Source organism: Acinonyx jubatus, chromosome A1, assembly GCF_027475565.1.
Source record: "Acinonyx jubatus isolate Ajub_Pintada_27869175 chromosome A1, VMU_Ajub_asm_v1.0, whole genome shotgun sequence".
In the NCBI taxonomy this organism is placed as follows: Eukaryota; Metazoa; Chordata; class Mammalia; order Carnivora; family Felidae; genus Acinonyx; species Acinonyx jubatus.
Window position 1 is genome coordinate 50,489,822 of NC_069380.1, and position 16,185 is coordinate 50,506,006.

Here is a 16,185-nt window from a genome sequence, read left to right on the forward strand (position 1 = left end):
AATAGAAACATATAAGTATTTTTTTCAGGTTCACCTTGGAGCTTTTTCTAAGTTTTATGGTACAACCTATCTAATAATTCTTTCAAGGCATCCATTTTAAAAAGTACTTCTAACAAGCAAATAAAACAGCAAGTCAAAAAATCTGCTTAAATATGGAGTTAAAATTACTCAGAGGCTGAAAAATTAAGACCTCATAACTGAAAATACAACTACAACATACACTGAAATTGCTCTGTGACTCATTAGGTGAAGGAGAGAAGAAAAAAAATGGAAAAACAAACTAATGAACTCTAAACAAGCCAATATATATATTTTTAGATACTAATTATTCTTTCTGTAATACCTTACTATTATTTACCATATTGGCAGTATTAGAACTGGAGATAAATACATTCTATTTGCAAATCTACACTTTATAAAATCTGGAGTAAATCTACTGGAAATTTAAAAATGATATAAAATATCTATTATGGAAAATAAAGTTGGAATGCAGGATGATTTTAGTTGCAAGCAGTTGACAATATACATCTTGGCTATGTGTTACAAAAATGGTCCTTACCTTTTAGGAGTTGGTGATGCAAAACGCAGTTCTTCAAATGAGTAATTTTCATAAACCTTTAAGAAAGAGACCAGTAAGAATCCAGGGAGGTAAATAAATCCATCAAGACCAATAACGCATTAGAAATATTCTTTAAAAAAAAAAGTTTATTGGGGCGTCTGGGTGGCTCAGTCGGTTAAGCGCCCGACTTCGGCTCAGGTCATGATCTTGCGGTCCGTGAGTTCGAGGCCCGCGTCGGGCTCTGTGCTGACAGCTCAGAGCCTGGAACCTGTTTCTGATTCTGTGTCTCCCTCTCTCTCTGACCCTCCCCCATTCATGTTCTGTCTCTCTCTGTCTCAAAAATAAATAAACGTTAAAAAAAAATTAAAAAAAAAAGTTTATTTATTTTGAGAGAGAGACAGATAGAGAAAGAACATGCACATGCGCATGTGGGGGAGGGGTGGAGACAGAATCCCAAGCAGACTTTGTACTGTCAACCCAGAACCCAACACAGGGCTCAATCTCACCACTGTGAGATTATAAACTGAGCTGAAATCAAGAGTTGGACACTTAACCAACTAAGCCATCACAGGCTCCCTTCATTAGAAACATTCTTGGAGTGCCTGGGTGGCTCAGTCACTGGGCATCTGATTTAGGCCTCAGGTCATGATCTCGCGGACCGTGAGTTTGAGCCCTGGGTCCGGCTCTGTGCTGACAGCTGGAAGCCTGGAGCCTGCTTCAGATTCTGTGTCTCTCTCTGCCCCTCCCCCTGTTGTTCTCTGTCTCTGTCTCTCTCTTTCAAAAATAAAATAAAAACATTAAAAAAAAAGAAACATTCTTAAGATAGTGATAAAACATTCAATAAATGGTGCTGAGACACCTGGTTGTCCATATAGAAGAAAAAGAAAAAAATCGATTACCTGCATCACATCATTTACAAAAATAAATTCTAGGCATGTTAAAGACCTGAATGTAACAAACAAACCATCAACAAATTAAGAGGGGGAAAAAAAAAGATATTATCTTTTGAGTACATTAAAATTTTAGCTTTCTCCCAAACACACACTATAAATAAAGGGCAAGGATATGAGAGGACGGGAGAAGGGGATTTGTAACTGATATAACCAAAACGGGATATGAATCCGTAATATACAGATTGGTGCAACTGGACCTGTAGAACAATCTGTTTCTTAATAAAAATAACAAAAGTCTGGAAGAAATTATCGTGAAATACAAAGACAAAAATGGGCTGTAGGTACCTGAAACTTGTCACATTATTCCCAGTATTTTTGTACCCCTGTAACATTGCCAAATTAACCATTATCTTTCAAGGTTCAGGTAACGTTCTGCAACGGTTCATTCACTTGTAACTTCTACTGTACTTACAGTAAAGAGAGGCACACCCACACCAGTCACAAATCTCCATCCTTCATCCCCCCCTTTCTCTTTTCATAGTGTGATTTAGAAAAGATCTAGCTGCTTTCACTTACTACAAAGTTACAAATGAGAAATATGCCCTTACGGTTAGGTCCAACGGGAAAACCCACGGTTCCAGATTCCCAGCACAATGTTTTCTGCTCTACCACTTTCCCTCAAAATACACATTATACATTTAATAATCAAAGAACAGATCATATTTCATTTCTCCATCCTCCACAATATTTGGCTGACTATTGAGTGGCACACAGTGTGTGTGAATGGCTAATAGAAGAAAATCTCTTTCTTGGAACACACACTGCTGTCTCCAAAAGACAGTGTGGGAATGATTTTCTATAAATGCTCTAACCCTAGGCGACTGAGAACAGTCTTGCAATACTGAATCTGGTTCTGGTAACTGGACTTTCAAAATAAATTATACAAACTGAATCATGTTCACAGGAAACTAAAGAAATGATTGGGAGGTAAGGGAACCAGAAAATAAATCCCTTAAATAAAAATGGAAAGTGGATGAGAATGTTTATCTTTGAATTCTTTAAGTCAGTGGACAACTAACTCATCCAAGACTCCAGCTTTTTAGCTCCCTTGTTTCTTCAACCTCAACAAACTTCACTTCAACTCTCCTTAAGCCACTCACACCAAATGTCATAGACCTGTGAGATTCCATAGAATTGTTCTCTGAATCAAAACAAAATGGCTGCTCACAGTTTCTGCCTCAGTGACCCTTAGTTTATCTATTCTTAGACTACCAGTCCTTCTCACACCAACTCCTTCTCTCTGGATCTTCCTTTCCAAACAAATTAGGTTCCACTGTCCTTTCTGTAACCACTATCTGCTGAACTCCCTTCTCTCACTATTCATTTGTGGAGCTCCCTGACAAAACTTTAATGCAGAATCAATCCAACTGATTACCTTATCCATGTTCATATGACACACACTGCATTGTTCATACATGATCTTTAGTTTCATCTGATTCTTCAAGGATGGCCGATAAATCTTTCCTTATCAGTTCTCTTTTATTCTCCACAATGACCATTTCATTTTTCCCTCTGTTTCAAAATCCTGACCCTAACATTCATCACTCCTATCTCCAACATATAATTACTATCTTAAATAATTCTTTTGGTTACATAACCTACAAATTAACTAGCATCTGTATAAATTACTTTCTCTTCCCTCTCCTGGTAAGGTGCAAGAGGCAATGCTATTTAAGGCCCACCCCTCCTCTGGAGCTCTAGACCCTATTTTCATCTCTCTTGGACTATCTTCCTGGTTTCCTTCCTCTTGACTGTCTTCTCATCAGCATTAAAACATCTAAGCCTTTCTCTATTCATCCCAAATTCTAAAGTCTTCACTCAATTCTATTTCCTCTGTTTCTTTTTATAACCTAACATCTTGAAAGACCTGCTCTATACTTGTTTGTCTTTACTTTCATTCCTTTGCATCTATAAACTCACAAACCTACCATGCCTCTAAAACTGCTCTGCCGAGATCATTGATGAATTCAATGCTGCTAGATCCTTTTCAAAACTTCACTTCTGCAGCAGAACACTGTCAATTCTTCCCAAACTGCTCTTTACTTTCAAGACATGCCATAAAGTAGTTGGGGGAAGAAGTCAGGAAAATCAAACATGGATTGGGACTTACTGCCATTTGTGTGACCTTGAACAAGTTACTAAATCTCTCTCTGTGCTTCAGTTTCCACACATGTAAATGGGAACAAAAACAGTAACTTATAGGGCTGTTGTGAGGATTATATGAGTTACCGTATGGAAAGTGGTAGGAAAAGCAGCAAAAGTATACACTGGCCCTAGCTTGATGTCTTATCTCTTTGGCGAATATTCTTATCAATGTGGTTTTTTTTTCTTTTTCTTTCCTTTTTTTCCCCTTTAACCTGTCTTGTAAATCAATGTTTCTCAAAAGTGTAGGTTTTGATTTGAATCACTCTGCATATTTGTTTAATATGAAAATTCTTGAGCTTCTCTCTAGACCTACTGAATCTAAATCTTCAGATTACTGGAAAATCTCCTTTTTAAATAAGTGTTCCAGATGATTCTAATGTACCCCAAAATTTGAGAAGCACCGATACTGGTGTTTATCCAGATCCTGTCCTGGAACTTCTCCCTTCACTCACCATGGAAGATAGATATCATTTACTTCTACGATATCATGAGTAATCAGTGCTAATTACTCTCAAGTTCTTTTCTTGAGGTCAGACTATAATCACTTTAGGTTTGCACAACCAACTTCCTTTTACATATCTTTGCATGAATATTTCAGAGTTATCCAAAACCCAGCACATTCAAAACTATTACCTTCCTCAACCAAAACCTGCTCCTCCTCCAGCATTATCAATCTTACTATGTAAGGTCAAACTGGAACTTCATCTTTTAATTCTTCCTTCCCTTTACTCCATTCCCTTCAGCCACCAAGTCCTACTGATACTAAATATCTTTTGAATCTATTCTCACTAAATCAAGGGATTAGCACATCATACCACATTACGTCAACAGTCTCCTAAAGAGACTCAAACCTAACCATGCCTTATGATTATTTGTCCAATTATTCTCCATATTCGATCATGACCTTTATGAAACACAAATCTAACCGTGACATTGCTCTAACTGAAAGGGTTCAATGGCTCACCACTGGTCTCTGTTACTGGCAAAATTCCTAACTCCTATTTTAACTAATGCACAACTTGCTAATTTAGTCTAACATTACCCCTAAAGAGAACTAAAAAAGCTGCACCAAATATTTAAAATATCTGTCTAAGGGCATCAAAGAACAAGAAAACCTCAAGTAGGAAACCCAACGAAATGAGGTTGGCATGTGAGAGAACCCAAAAATCAAAGGGGGCCTAACTAAACTGAATTCCTGAAGGGCTAAGTTCCAGGAGAAATGGAAACTGAAAGTAGACAAATACATTTGCAGCAAATGAAATTCAGTTTTCAATCATCTCAATCTCTGATTGTATTAACTTGATCTATTATCGGTAATCCCCCTAGACATTGCCAAAAAATAAATGAAAATCCTCTTTGTAAGAAAATAAATCACCCTAAAAAAAATATTACATGTTTTGCATCTACTGACAGCTCTCTAGACCTGTAACTCTGTGTGTGCGTTTGGATCATTGAAATGTTTGTTAAGGGGATAAATGGTGAAAAAGAAAATGTTTCTGATAAGAAAAATAAATTACCTTCATCATTGTTATGGCAATGTATCGAGCCTCCTTCACTATCATTGGCTCGTAGGACACGTCCAGCTTCGGTGAGGCCAGCCCGCCAAAAGTCATATCGGTGTTGGAAGGCGCTGCTGCTACTGCAGGACTGCCAGGCAGCCTTTGAGTTTTCTTCACTTGCTCTTGTTGTAAAGATGGTTTTTTCTGAGAAACAGGAACGGCTTTCACTTCCACCTAACCATGATGTTATAAAAAACATATGTTATTAGTATATAATTGCCTATAACACATTAAAAGAAACAATTTACAAGTATGGACCCACAACTCCATAAATTTTAGGTGATCATTGGTCCATGTTGGGCATTCCCTTCAAAGGTGTGCCAGAGTGACCTCGAGCTAGTTCCACAGAATGAATCTTGCAAACACAGTGTAAAAGAAGCCTTGGCTTTTGGGAGAAATCATCATAGATATAAAAATGTAAAATAAAACCAAACACCGCCATTAATACAGTAAAGTAGAATGAATCTACACTGAATTCTCAAATTCTTAACATTAAATTATTTATCAGCTAATTCAAGTAAAAAGGCTTTCCCACAATCGCCACATATTTCATTTATTTTTAAATGTTTATGTATTTTGATAGAGAAGTGTGCACACATGTGCAAGCAGGGGAGAGGCAGAGAGACAGAGAGAGAGAGAGAGAGAAAGAGAGAGAGAATATCCCAAGCAGGCTCTGTACTGTCAGCCCAGAGTCTGATGCAGGACTCAATCTCACATACTGTGAGATCATGACCTGAGTCAAAATCAAGAGTCTGGATGCTAAACTGACTAAGCCAACCAGGTGCTCCATCTCCATATATTTTAAGCACTAATTTCAAGTTTAGCTGTTCTGCAAAGAAAATGTAGTCCATTGAGAAATCTTAAAAAATAACACATAAGAAATTTGGATCGACATAATGTCCCGGAAATATTACAAACCCATCTTGTATGTACTTTATTTTATTTTATTTTTAAATGTTTATTTATTTTTGAGAGACACAGAAGCAGAGCACAAACAGAGGAGGGGCAAAGAGAGAGGGAGACAGAATCTGAAACAGACTCTAGGCTCTGAGCTGTCAGCACAGAGCCCGATACGGGGCTTGAACTCACGAACCACGCGATCATGACCTGAGCCAAAATCCGGTGCTTAACCGAATGAGCCACCCAGGTGCCCCAAACCCACCTTATATTTAAAACACATAAGTTTAAAAGTATATAGTAAAATCGTCAGCTCATATACACTGCCATCATTAAAAGTTTAAAACTTTAAATGTAATAAAAAAAAGGGGAGGGGGAAAGATAAAAAGTAAGTGCTTTCAAACTTAAAGACATTTGATTTTTTAAATGATAGCTACTACTTTTTGACATATTTTTATTTAATCCTTCTTTAAACAACTGTATTTACCCTAAGTAAATTAGCATCAGTACATTTGCCTGTGTACTATGAACCTTGAAGTGAATCACTGAACAATTTTATACTCTAAGAGTACTGAAATACTATAGAATGACAGGTATTTTGCTTTCTGTTATAAACTACTCTATGAGTGAAAAGGATTTTGTGGATTAATGAACTCTAAACTCCAAACAACCAAATCGCTTTGTAATACATCTGGGAAAGGGTGGGGCTAGCTGGGGATTGCCTATACAAATTTTCATTCAATATAAATTTTTTTAGAAATAAAAATTTTAAATGAGATATTTACATTAATACATTAGATCACAATGGATTCATTTTCTGCATTGCAATATGCTTTAAAATGTCATTATTAATTAAAGTCTCAGGTAAGAGGTATCCAACTAACTATATACATTAATACAACACATGACTATTTCCATTCCTCATTCTTTTACCATCCAAATTCATGTATTTCTAATTTTTTTATTAAGTTTTAAATTCTAATTTCAGTATAGTTAATATACTGTGTTATATTAGTTTCAGACGTACAATACAGTGATTCAACAATTCTGTCCTTTACTCAGTGCTCATCACACAGTGTACTTATTCTTAATCCCCTTCACCTATTTCATCCATTCCCCCACCAATCTCCCCATTGGTAACCATCAGTTTGTTGTCTACAGTTAAGAGTCTATTTCCTGGTGTCTCTCTCTCTCTTTTCTCTGCCTTTGTTTTGATTCTTTTATTTTTTTAATATGAAATTTATTGTCAAATTGGTTTCCATACAACAGCCAGTGCTCATCCCAACAGGTGCCCTCAATACCCATCACCCACCCTCCCTCCCTCCCACCCCCCATCAAACCTCAGTTTGTTCTCAGTTTTTAAGAGTCTCTTATGCTTTGCCTCCCTCCCTCTCTAACCTTATTTTTTTTTTCCTCCCCTCCCCTATGGGTTTCTGTTAAGTTTCTCAGGATCCACGTAAGAGTGAAAACATATGGTATCTGTCTTTCTCAGTATGACTTATTTCATTTAGCAGAATACTCTCCAGTTCCATCCATGTTGTTACAAAAGGCCATATTTCATTCTTTCTCATTGCCACGGTAGTATTCCATTGTGCACATAAACCAAAATTTCTTTATCCATTCATCAGTTGATGGACATTTAGGCTCTTTCCATAATTTGGCTATTGTTGAGAGTGCTGCTATAAACATTGGGGTACAAGTGCCCCTATGCATCAGTACTCCTGTATCCCTTGGGTAAATTCCTAGCAGTGCTATTACTGGGTCATAGGGTAGGTCTATTTTTAATTTTCTGAGGAACCTCCACACTGCTTTCCAGAGCGGCTGCACCAGTTTCCATTCCCACCAACAGTGCAAGAGGGTTCCTGTTTCTCCACGTCCTCGCCAGCATCTACAGTCTCCTGATGTGTTCATTTTAGCCACCCTGACTGGTGTGAGGTGATATCTGAGTGTGGTTTTGATTTGTATTTCCCTGATGAGGAGCGACGTTGAGCATCTTTTCATGTGCCTGTTGGCCATCCGGATGTCTTCCTTAGAGAAGTGTCTATTCGTGTTTTCTGCCCATTTCTTCACTGGATTATCTGTTTTTCAGGTGTGGAATTTGGTGAGCTCTTTATAGATTTTGGATACTAGCCCTTTGTCCAATATATCATTTGCAAATATCATTTCCCATTCTGTTGGTTGCCTTTTAGTTTTGTTGACTGTTTCCTCTGCAGTGCAGAAGCTTTCTATTCATGAGGTCCTAATACTTCATTTTTGCTTTTAATTCCCTTGCCTTTCAGGATGTGTCAAGTAAGAAACTGCTGTGGCTGAGGTCAGAGAGGTTTTTTTCCTGCTTCCTCCTCTAGGGTTTTGATGGTTTCCTGTCTCACATTCAGGTCCTTTATCCATTTTGAGTTTATTTTTGTGAATGGTGTGAGAAAGTGGTCTAGTTTCATTCTTCTGCATGTTGCTGTCCAGTTCTCCCAGCACCATTTGTTAAAGAGACTGTCTGTTTTCCATTGGATATTCTTTCCTGCTTAGTCAAAGATTAGTTGGCCATACTTTTGTGGGTCTAGTTCTGGGGTTTCTATTCTATTCCATTGGTCTATGTGTCTGTTTTTGTGCCAATAGCATGCTGTCTTGATGATTACAGCTTTGTAGTAGAGGCTAAAGTCTGGGATTGTGATGCCTCCTGCTTTGGTCTTCTTCTTGAAAATTACTTAGGCTATTTGGGGTCTTTTGTGGTTCCATACAAATTTTAGGATTGCTTGTTCTAGCTTCAAGAAGAATGCTGGTGCAATTTTTATTGGGATTGCATTGAATGTGTAGACAGCTTTGGGTAGAATTGATATTTTAACAATATTTATTCTTCCAATCCATGAGCATGGATGTTTTTCCATTTCTTTGTGTCTTCTTCAATTTCCTCCATAAGCCTTCTATACTTTTCAGCATACAGATCTTTTACATCTTTGGTTAGGTTTATTCCTAGGTATTTTATGCTTCTTGGTGCAATTGTGGATGGGATCAGTTTCTTTGTCTTTCTGTTGCTTCATTGTTAGTGTATAAGAATGCAACTGATTTGTGTACATTGATTTTGTATCCTGTGACTTTGATAAATTCATGTATCAGTTCTAGCAGACTTTTGGTGGAGTCTGTCGGATTTTCCATATATAATATCATGTCATCTGCAAAAAGTGAAAGCTTGACTTCATCTTTGCCAATTTTGATCCCTTTGATTTCCTTTGGTTGTCTGATTGCTGACACTAGAACTTCCAATACTATCTTAGCAAACAGCAGTGAGAGTGGACATCCCTGTCATGTTCCTGATCTCAGGAAGAAAGCTCTCAGTTTTTCCCCACTGAGGATGATATTAGCTGTGGGCTTTTCATAAATGGCTTTTATGATGGTTAAGTATGTTCCTTCTATCCCGACTTTCTCGAGGGTATTTATTAAGAAAGGATGCTGAATTTTGTCAAATGCTTTTTCTGCATCGATTGACAGGATCATATAGTTCTTTTCGTTTCTTTTATTAATGTGATGTATCACATTGATTGATTTGCGAATGTTGAACCAGCCCTGAAGCCCAGGAATGAATCCCACTTGATCATGGTGAATAATTTTTTTTATATGCTGTTGAATTCGATTTGCTAGTATCTTGTTGAGGATTTTTGCTTCTGTATTCATCAGGGATATTGCCCTGTAGTTCTCTTTTTTTTGCTGGGTCTCTGTCTGGTTTGGGAATGCTGGCTTCATAGAATGACTCTGGAAGTTTTCCTTCCCTTTCTATTTTTTGGAACAGCTTGAGAAGGATAGGTATTATCTCTGTTTTAAATGTCTGGTAGAATTCCCCAGGGAAGCCATCTGGTCCTGGAGACCAGGGAGATTTAAAAAAAAAAATTTTTTTTTAACGTTTCTTTATTTTTGAGACAGAGAGAGACAGAGCACGAACAGGGGAGGGGCAGAGAGAGAGGGAGACACAGAATCTGAAACAGGCTCCAGGCTCTGAGCTGTCAGATCAGAGCCCGACGCGGGGCTCGAACTCACAGACCGTGAGATCATGACCTGAGCCGAAGTCAGACGCTTAACCGACCGAGCCACCCAGGCACCCCTTGTTGGGAGATTTTTGATAACTGATTCAATTTATTTGCTGAACTTTGTTCAATTTTTCTATTTCTTCCTGTTTGAGTTTTCGAAGTGTGTGGGTGCTTAGGAATTTGTCCATTTCTTCCAGGTTGTCCAGTTTGTTGGCATATAATCTTTCATAGTATTCCCTGATAATTGCTTGTATTTCTGAGGGATTGGTTGTAGTAATTCCAGTTTCACTCATGATTTTATCTATTTGGGTCATCTCCCTTTTCTTTTTGAGAAGCCTCGCTACAGGTTTTTCAATTTTGTTTATTTTTTCAAAAAACCAACTCTTGGTTTCATTGATCTGCTCTACGGTTTTTTTTTTAGATTCTATATTATTTCTGCTCTGATCTTTATTATTTCTCTTCTTCTGCTGGGTTTGGGGTGTCTCTGCTGTTCTGCTTCTATTTCCGTTCGGTGTGCTGTTAGATTTTGTATCTGGGATTTTTCTTGTTTCTTGAGATAGGCCTGGATTGCAATGTATTTTCCTCTCAGGACTGCCTTTGCTGCATCCCAAAGTGTTTGGATTGTTGTATTTTCATCTTCATTTGTTTCCATATATTTTTAAATGTCTTCTCTAATTGCCTGGTTGACCCCCTTCATTCTTTAGTGGGGTGTTTTTTAACCTCCACACTTTTGGAGGTTTTCCAGACTTTTTCCTGTGGTTGATTTCAAGTTTCATAGCATTGTGGTCTGCAAGTGTGCATGGTATGATCTCAGTTCTTTTATGCTTATGAAGGGCTGTTTTGTGGCCCAGTATGTGATCTCTCTTGGAGAATGTTCCATGTGCACCGGAGAAGAAAATATATTCTGTTGCTTTGGGATGCAGAGTTCTAAATATAACCGTCAAGTCCATCTGATCCAATGTATCATTCAGGGCCCTTGTTTCTTTATTGATCCTGTGTCTAGATATCTATCCATTGTTGTAAGTGGTGTATTAAAGGCCCCTGCAATTACCACATTCTTATCAATAAAGTTGCTTATGTTTGTGATTGTTTTATGTATTTGGGGGCTCCTGCATTCGGCGCATAGACATTTATAATTGTTAGCTCTTCCTGATGGATAGACCCTGTAATCATTATATAATGCCCTTCTTCATCTCTTGTTGCTGCCTTTAATTTAAAGTCTAGTTTGTCTGATATAAGTATGGCTATTCCAGCTTTCTTTTGACTTGCAGTAGCATGAGAGATAGTTCTCCATCTCCTCACTTTCAATCTGAAGGTGTCCTCAGGTGTAAAATGAGTCTCTTGTAGACAGCACATAGATGGGTCTTGGGTTTTATCCATTGTAATACCCTATGTTTTTTGGTTGGAGCATTTAGTCTGTTTACATTCAGTGCTATTATTGAAAGATATGGATTTAGAGTCATTGTAGAGTCTGAAGGTTTTATGCTTGTAGTGATGTCTCTGGTACTTTGTGGTCCTTGCAACATTTCACTCACAGAATCCCCCTTAGGATCTCTTGTAGAGTTGGTTTAGTGGTGATGAATTCCTTCAGTTTGTGTTTGTTTGGGAAAACCTTTATCTCTCCTTCCATTCTGAATGACAGACTTGCTGGGTAAAGGATTCTCGGCTGCATATTTTTTTCTGTTCAACACATTGAAGATTTCCTGTCATTCCTTTCTGGTCTGCCAAGTTTCAGTAGATAGGTCTGCCACTAGTCTTATGGGTCTCCCTTTATAAGTTAGAGAATATTTATCCCTAGCTGCTTTCAGAATTTTCTCTTTATCCTCGTATTTGCCAGTTTCACTATGATATGTCATGCAGAAGATCGATTCAAGTTATGTCTGAAGGGAGTTCTCTGTGCCTCTTGGGTTTCAATGCCTTTTTCCTTCCCCAGGTCAGGGAAGTTCTCAACTGTGATTTGTTCAAGTACACCTTCAGCCCCTTTCTCTTTCTCTTCCTCTTCTGGAATTCCTATTATACAGATATTGTTTTGTTGGATTGTGTCACTTAGTTCTCTAATTCTCCCCTCATAGTCTTGGATTTTTTTTTACCTGTTTGTTAGCTTCCTCTTTGTCCATAATTTTATCTTCTAATTCACCTATTCTCTCCTCTGCCTCTTCAATCCACGCTATGGCTACCTCCATTTTATTTTGCACCTCATTTATAGCATTTTTTAGTTCCTCATGACTATTTTTTAGTCCCTTGGTCTCTGTAGCAATAGATTCTCTGCTTTCCTCTATACTTTTTTCAAGCCCAGCGATTAATTTTATGACTATTATTCTAAATTCTTGTTCTGTTATATTGCTTAAATTGTTTTTTATCTATTCATTAGCTGTTGCTATTTCCTGGAGTTTCTTTTGAGGAGAGTTTTTCTGCTTCCTCATTTTGGATAGTCCCTCGGGTGGCATGGAACTACAGGGCACTTCCCCTGTGCTGTCTGGAGTAACTTGTGTTGGTGGGCGGGGCCCACAGTCAGACCTGATGTCTGTCCCCAGCCCATGGCTGGGGCCACAGTCAGACTGGCGGGTACCTTATCTTCCCCTCTCCCAGGGGCAGGACTCACTGTGGAGTGGTGTGGCCCCTGTCTGGGCTACTTGCACACTGACAGGCTTGTGGTGCTGCTTTGATGGGATCTGGCCTATTAGCCAGGGTGGATCCGCAAGGTGCACAGGGGCGGGAGGGGCAGGCTTAGCTTGCTTTGCTGTGGTGGTCTCCTGGGGGAGGGGCCCTGCAGCACCAGTGGGGAGGCAGACCCGTTGGAGGGATGGATCCACAGAAGCACAGCGTTGGGTGTTTGTGGGGTGCAAGCAAGTTGGGTGATGGGAACTGGTTCCATTTGGGTTTACAGCTGGGGGATGGGAGAGGGAGATGGCGCTTGCCAGCGCCTTTATTCCCCACCGAGCTGAGGTCTGTTTTCCCTGGCTCAACAACTCTCCCTCTCAATGTCCTCTTGCCCTCCTGCTCTCCAAGCAGAGCTGTTGACTTTAACATTCCAGATGTTAATCCCACTGGCTGTCAGAACTCACGGAGTCTGGCCCCTCGACTTTTGCAAGCCAGACTTTGGGGGCTCTGTCTTGCCAGGCGGGCTGCCCCTCCACCGCCCCTGCTCCCTCCTGCCAGTCTGTGTAGCACGCACCACCTCTCCGCCCTTCCTACCGTCTTCTGTAGGTCTCTTATCCACACTTGGCTCCGGAGAGTCTGTTCTGCTAGACATCTGGCGGTTTTCTGGATTATTTAGGCAGGTGTGGGTGGAATCTAAGTGATCAGCTGGACGAGGTGAGCCTAGCGCCCTCTTATGCCTTCATCTTCCAACAACCTCCTTTGTTTTGATTCTTAAATTTCACATAAGGAATCATTTAATATTTGTCTTTCTCGGACTTATTTCATTCAGCATTATACTCTCTAGCTCCATCTATGTTGTTGCAAATAGCAAGATTTCATTCTTTTTTATGGCTGAATAATAATATTCCATTGTGTGTGTATACATCCATTTTTAAAATCCATTTCTTTATCCATTCATCTACTGATGGACACTTGGACTGCTTCCATAATTTGGCTACTGTAAATAATGCTGCAGTAAATACATGGGTGTATGTATCCCTCTGAATCAGTGTTTTGTATTTTTTGGGTAAATACCCAACAGTGTTTACTAGATTGTGAGGTATTCTATTTTTAACTTTTTGAGGAACTGCCATCATTTCTAATTTAATATGTATCAATATTATATTTTAAATTAAATGTTGTTTCAATAGTACCAAATACAGAATGTATTAGTGTCTTTTAAAAAATACATACAGGGTGCCTGGGTGGCTCAGTCGGTTAGGTGTCTGACTTTAGCTCAGGTCATGATCTCATAGTTTGCGGGTTTGAGCCCCACATCAGGCTCTGTGCTGACAGCATGGAGCCTGGACCCTGGTTCAGATATTGTCTCCCTCTCTCTCTGCTCCACCCGCCCCCTCCCCCATGCTCTGTCTCTCTCTGTCTCTCAAAAATAAAATAAAACATTTAAAAAAAAGTAAAAAAAAATATATATACAAAATTTTAAAATGTGTTCCTTCATCGATTTATTCAACCACTTTATATTAAAGGCCTTCCCTCTGTGTGCATATATGAACACTTTTTTATCCTTCCCTTGAATCACTATAGCTCCCAGCTAAATGTAAAAAACAAACAATAAAACATATAACTTGGAGGGCGCCTGCGTGGTTCAGTTGGTTAAGTGTCCGACTTCAGCTCAGGTCATGATCTTGCAGTTCATGAGATCAAGCCCCCCACCCCCCCCATCAGGCTCTGTGCTAAGCTCGGCGTCTGGAGTCGGCTTCAGATTCTGTGCTTCCTGCACTCTCTCTGCCCCTGCCCCGCTCACCATCTGTCTCTTTCTAAAAATAAACATTAAAAAAAAATAATAACTTGGAAAATTAGGTGCTAATTAATATAAGTCCTTACACAATTTTTCAGCTTCCTCTATTGACAAATAGAAAGACAGTACTGCAAGTGGACTCTAAACACTTGCTTTTTCTAAAATTTTATTAGTAATAATAGTGCTTTGATGACTATTAATTTAATTCTGATATAATTACCTTCATATTGGGAACATGTACTACATCCCCATATTGGTCTTTTGTTTGAACAGTTATGGTGGTAGGCCAACCACAACGAATATCATCCTTGTTCAGGATCAAAGATGTTTTCTGAGGATCAGCATAGGAATCTGGTTGAAGCCACCTAGCAGTGATGAAAAAACAAGCAAAAAAGCAAACATTCATAAATATCTTCAATGATTAACATGAAATTAAGCCAAATGAGTAACATTTGTACCAAATAGTATCTTCATTTCCAATTCAGTGACAATCACAAGTGTCTCCCTTGCAAATTGTTAATGACGCAGTCATTAAAAAAATATGACAAAGTACAGGAGGTTTCTGATGTTTTTGTAAATAGAAATAATTTTAAAATCAGAAAACTTGAAATTTTAACTACAGCTGACACAAAATAACCAAGAAAACAAATTTAGGTTGTGTATATTTGAAGTCCCAGTACACTCATGCTTACTGAGGGAGATCTGCCCGGATTTCCCAGCCTGAAAATCTGAGAAAGAACAACTCATCTGTAAAAGCAGTGACAGTAATGGCATTCTGCTGCCTGAGAACAGCTAGGTTAAAGATGTACTTACTGTTCATCTCCTGTTCATCCAGTGTCTCAACTATCTTCCCTATTACCTTCCCTTCCATGTAAATTTTGCCAAATTTCTACACTTTGGGATACCCATTCTTCTTTTTTTTTTTTTTAATAGAAGAAACTGATAATCTTTTTTTTAAATGCTTATTTATTTTTGAGAGAGAGTGTGCACAAGTGGGGGAGGGGCAGAGAGAGAGGGAGACAAGGAGTCTGAAGTAGGCTCCAGGCTCTGAGCTGTCAGTGCAGAGGCTGAAGCAGGGCTTGAACCCACAAAATGCGAGATCATGACCTGAGCTGAAGTCAGGCACTTAACTGACTGAGCCACCCAGGTGCCCCAGGATATTCATTCTTGAATTCATTCCATGATCTACATTCAAGTTGTCCTGGGAGATAAGTTATAAGTAATTCTGTCATGTATTATGTAAAAATGTCCACAAAGTTAGCAGTGAGGCTGACTTAAAAAAATTCTCTATCCTCCAATCACCATTTTGATTTTTCAAAACTAAAGAGGAATCTCTTTATTTTTAAAATTAGAAATGGGAAGAAGTAAGACTTCTATATTTACTAGTAAAATCACACAAGCCAGCACATTTTTTCTTTTCATAAAAAAAAATAGCAACAAGATAAATGAGAACTCTACAACCAACCCCAAATGATTTCATTTAAATTCTAAATATATTTGTATCATTTGTAGGTTTTAAAGAAATCATATTAAAATAACATACGGTGATAAATTTAAGTTTAGTCTAAAATTCCTAGACTTCTCAATTATACCATGTGCTCCGTCTATTTTTTAAATAAATAAAAGTTCACCTAGGAAACTATAAAATAATCAACTAACA

The 16,185-nt window shown here is 38.5% G+C and overlaps 1 protein-coding gene across 13 annotated transcripts in view; it reads right to left on the reverse strand.

Annotated features, from left to right (window-relative positions):
* MYCBP2 (MYC binding protein 2) overlaps window positions 1–16,185 on the reverse strand; it is a 281,767-nt gene that overhangs the window by 89,432 nt on the left and 176,150 nt on the right. For all 13 annotated transcript variants that reach the window (XM_053216756.1, XM_053216750.1, XM_027065047.2 and 10 more), the window contains 3 exons: window positions 14,746–14,890; window positions 5,175–5,390; window positions 560–615 (listed from right to left, as the gene is read on the reverse strand). In XM_053216756.1, coding sequence (XP_053072731.1) covers window positions 560–615; window positions 5,175–5,390; window positions 14,746–14,890 — 417 coding nt within the window. The remainder of the gene's footprint in view (window positions 1–559; window positions 616–5,174; window positions 5,391–14,745; window positions 14,891–16,185) is intronic.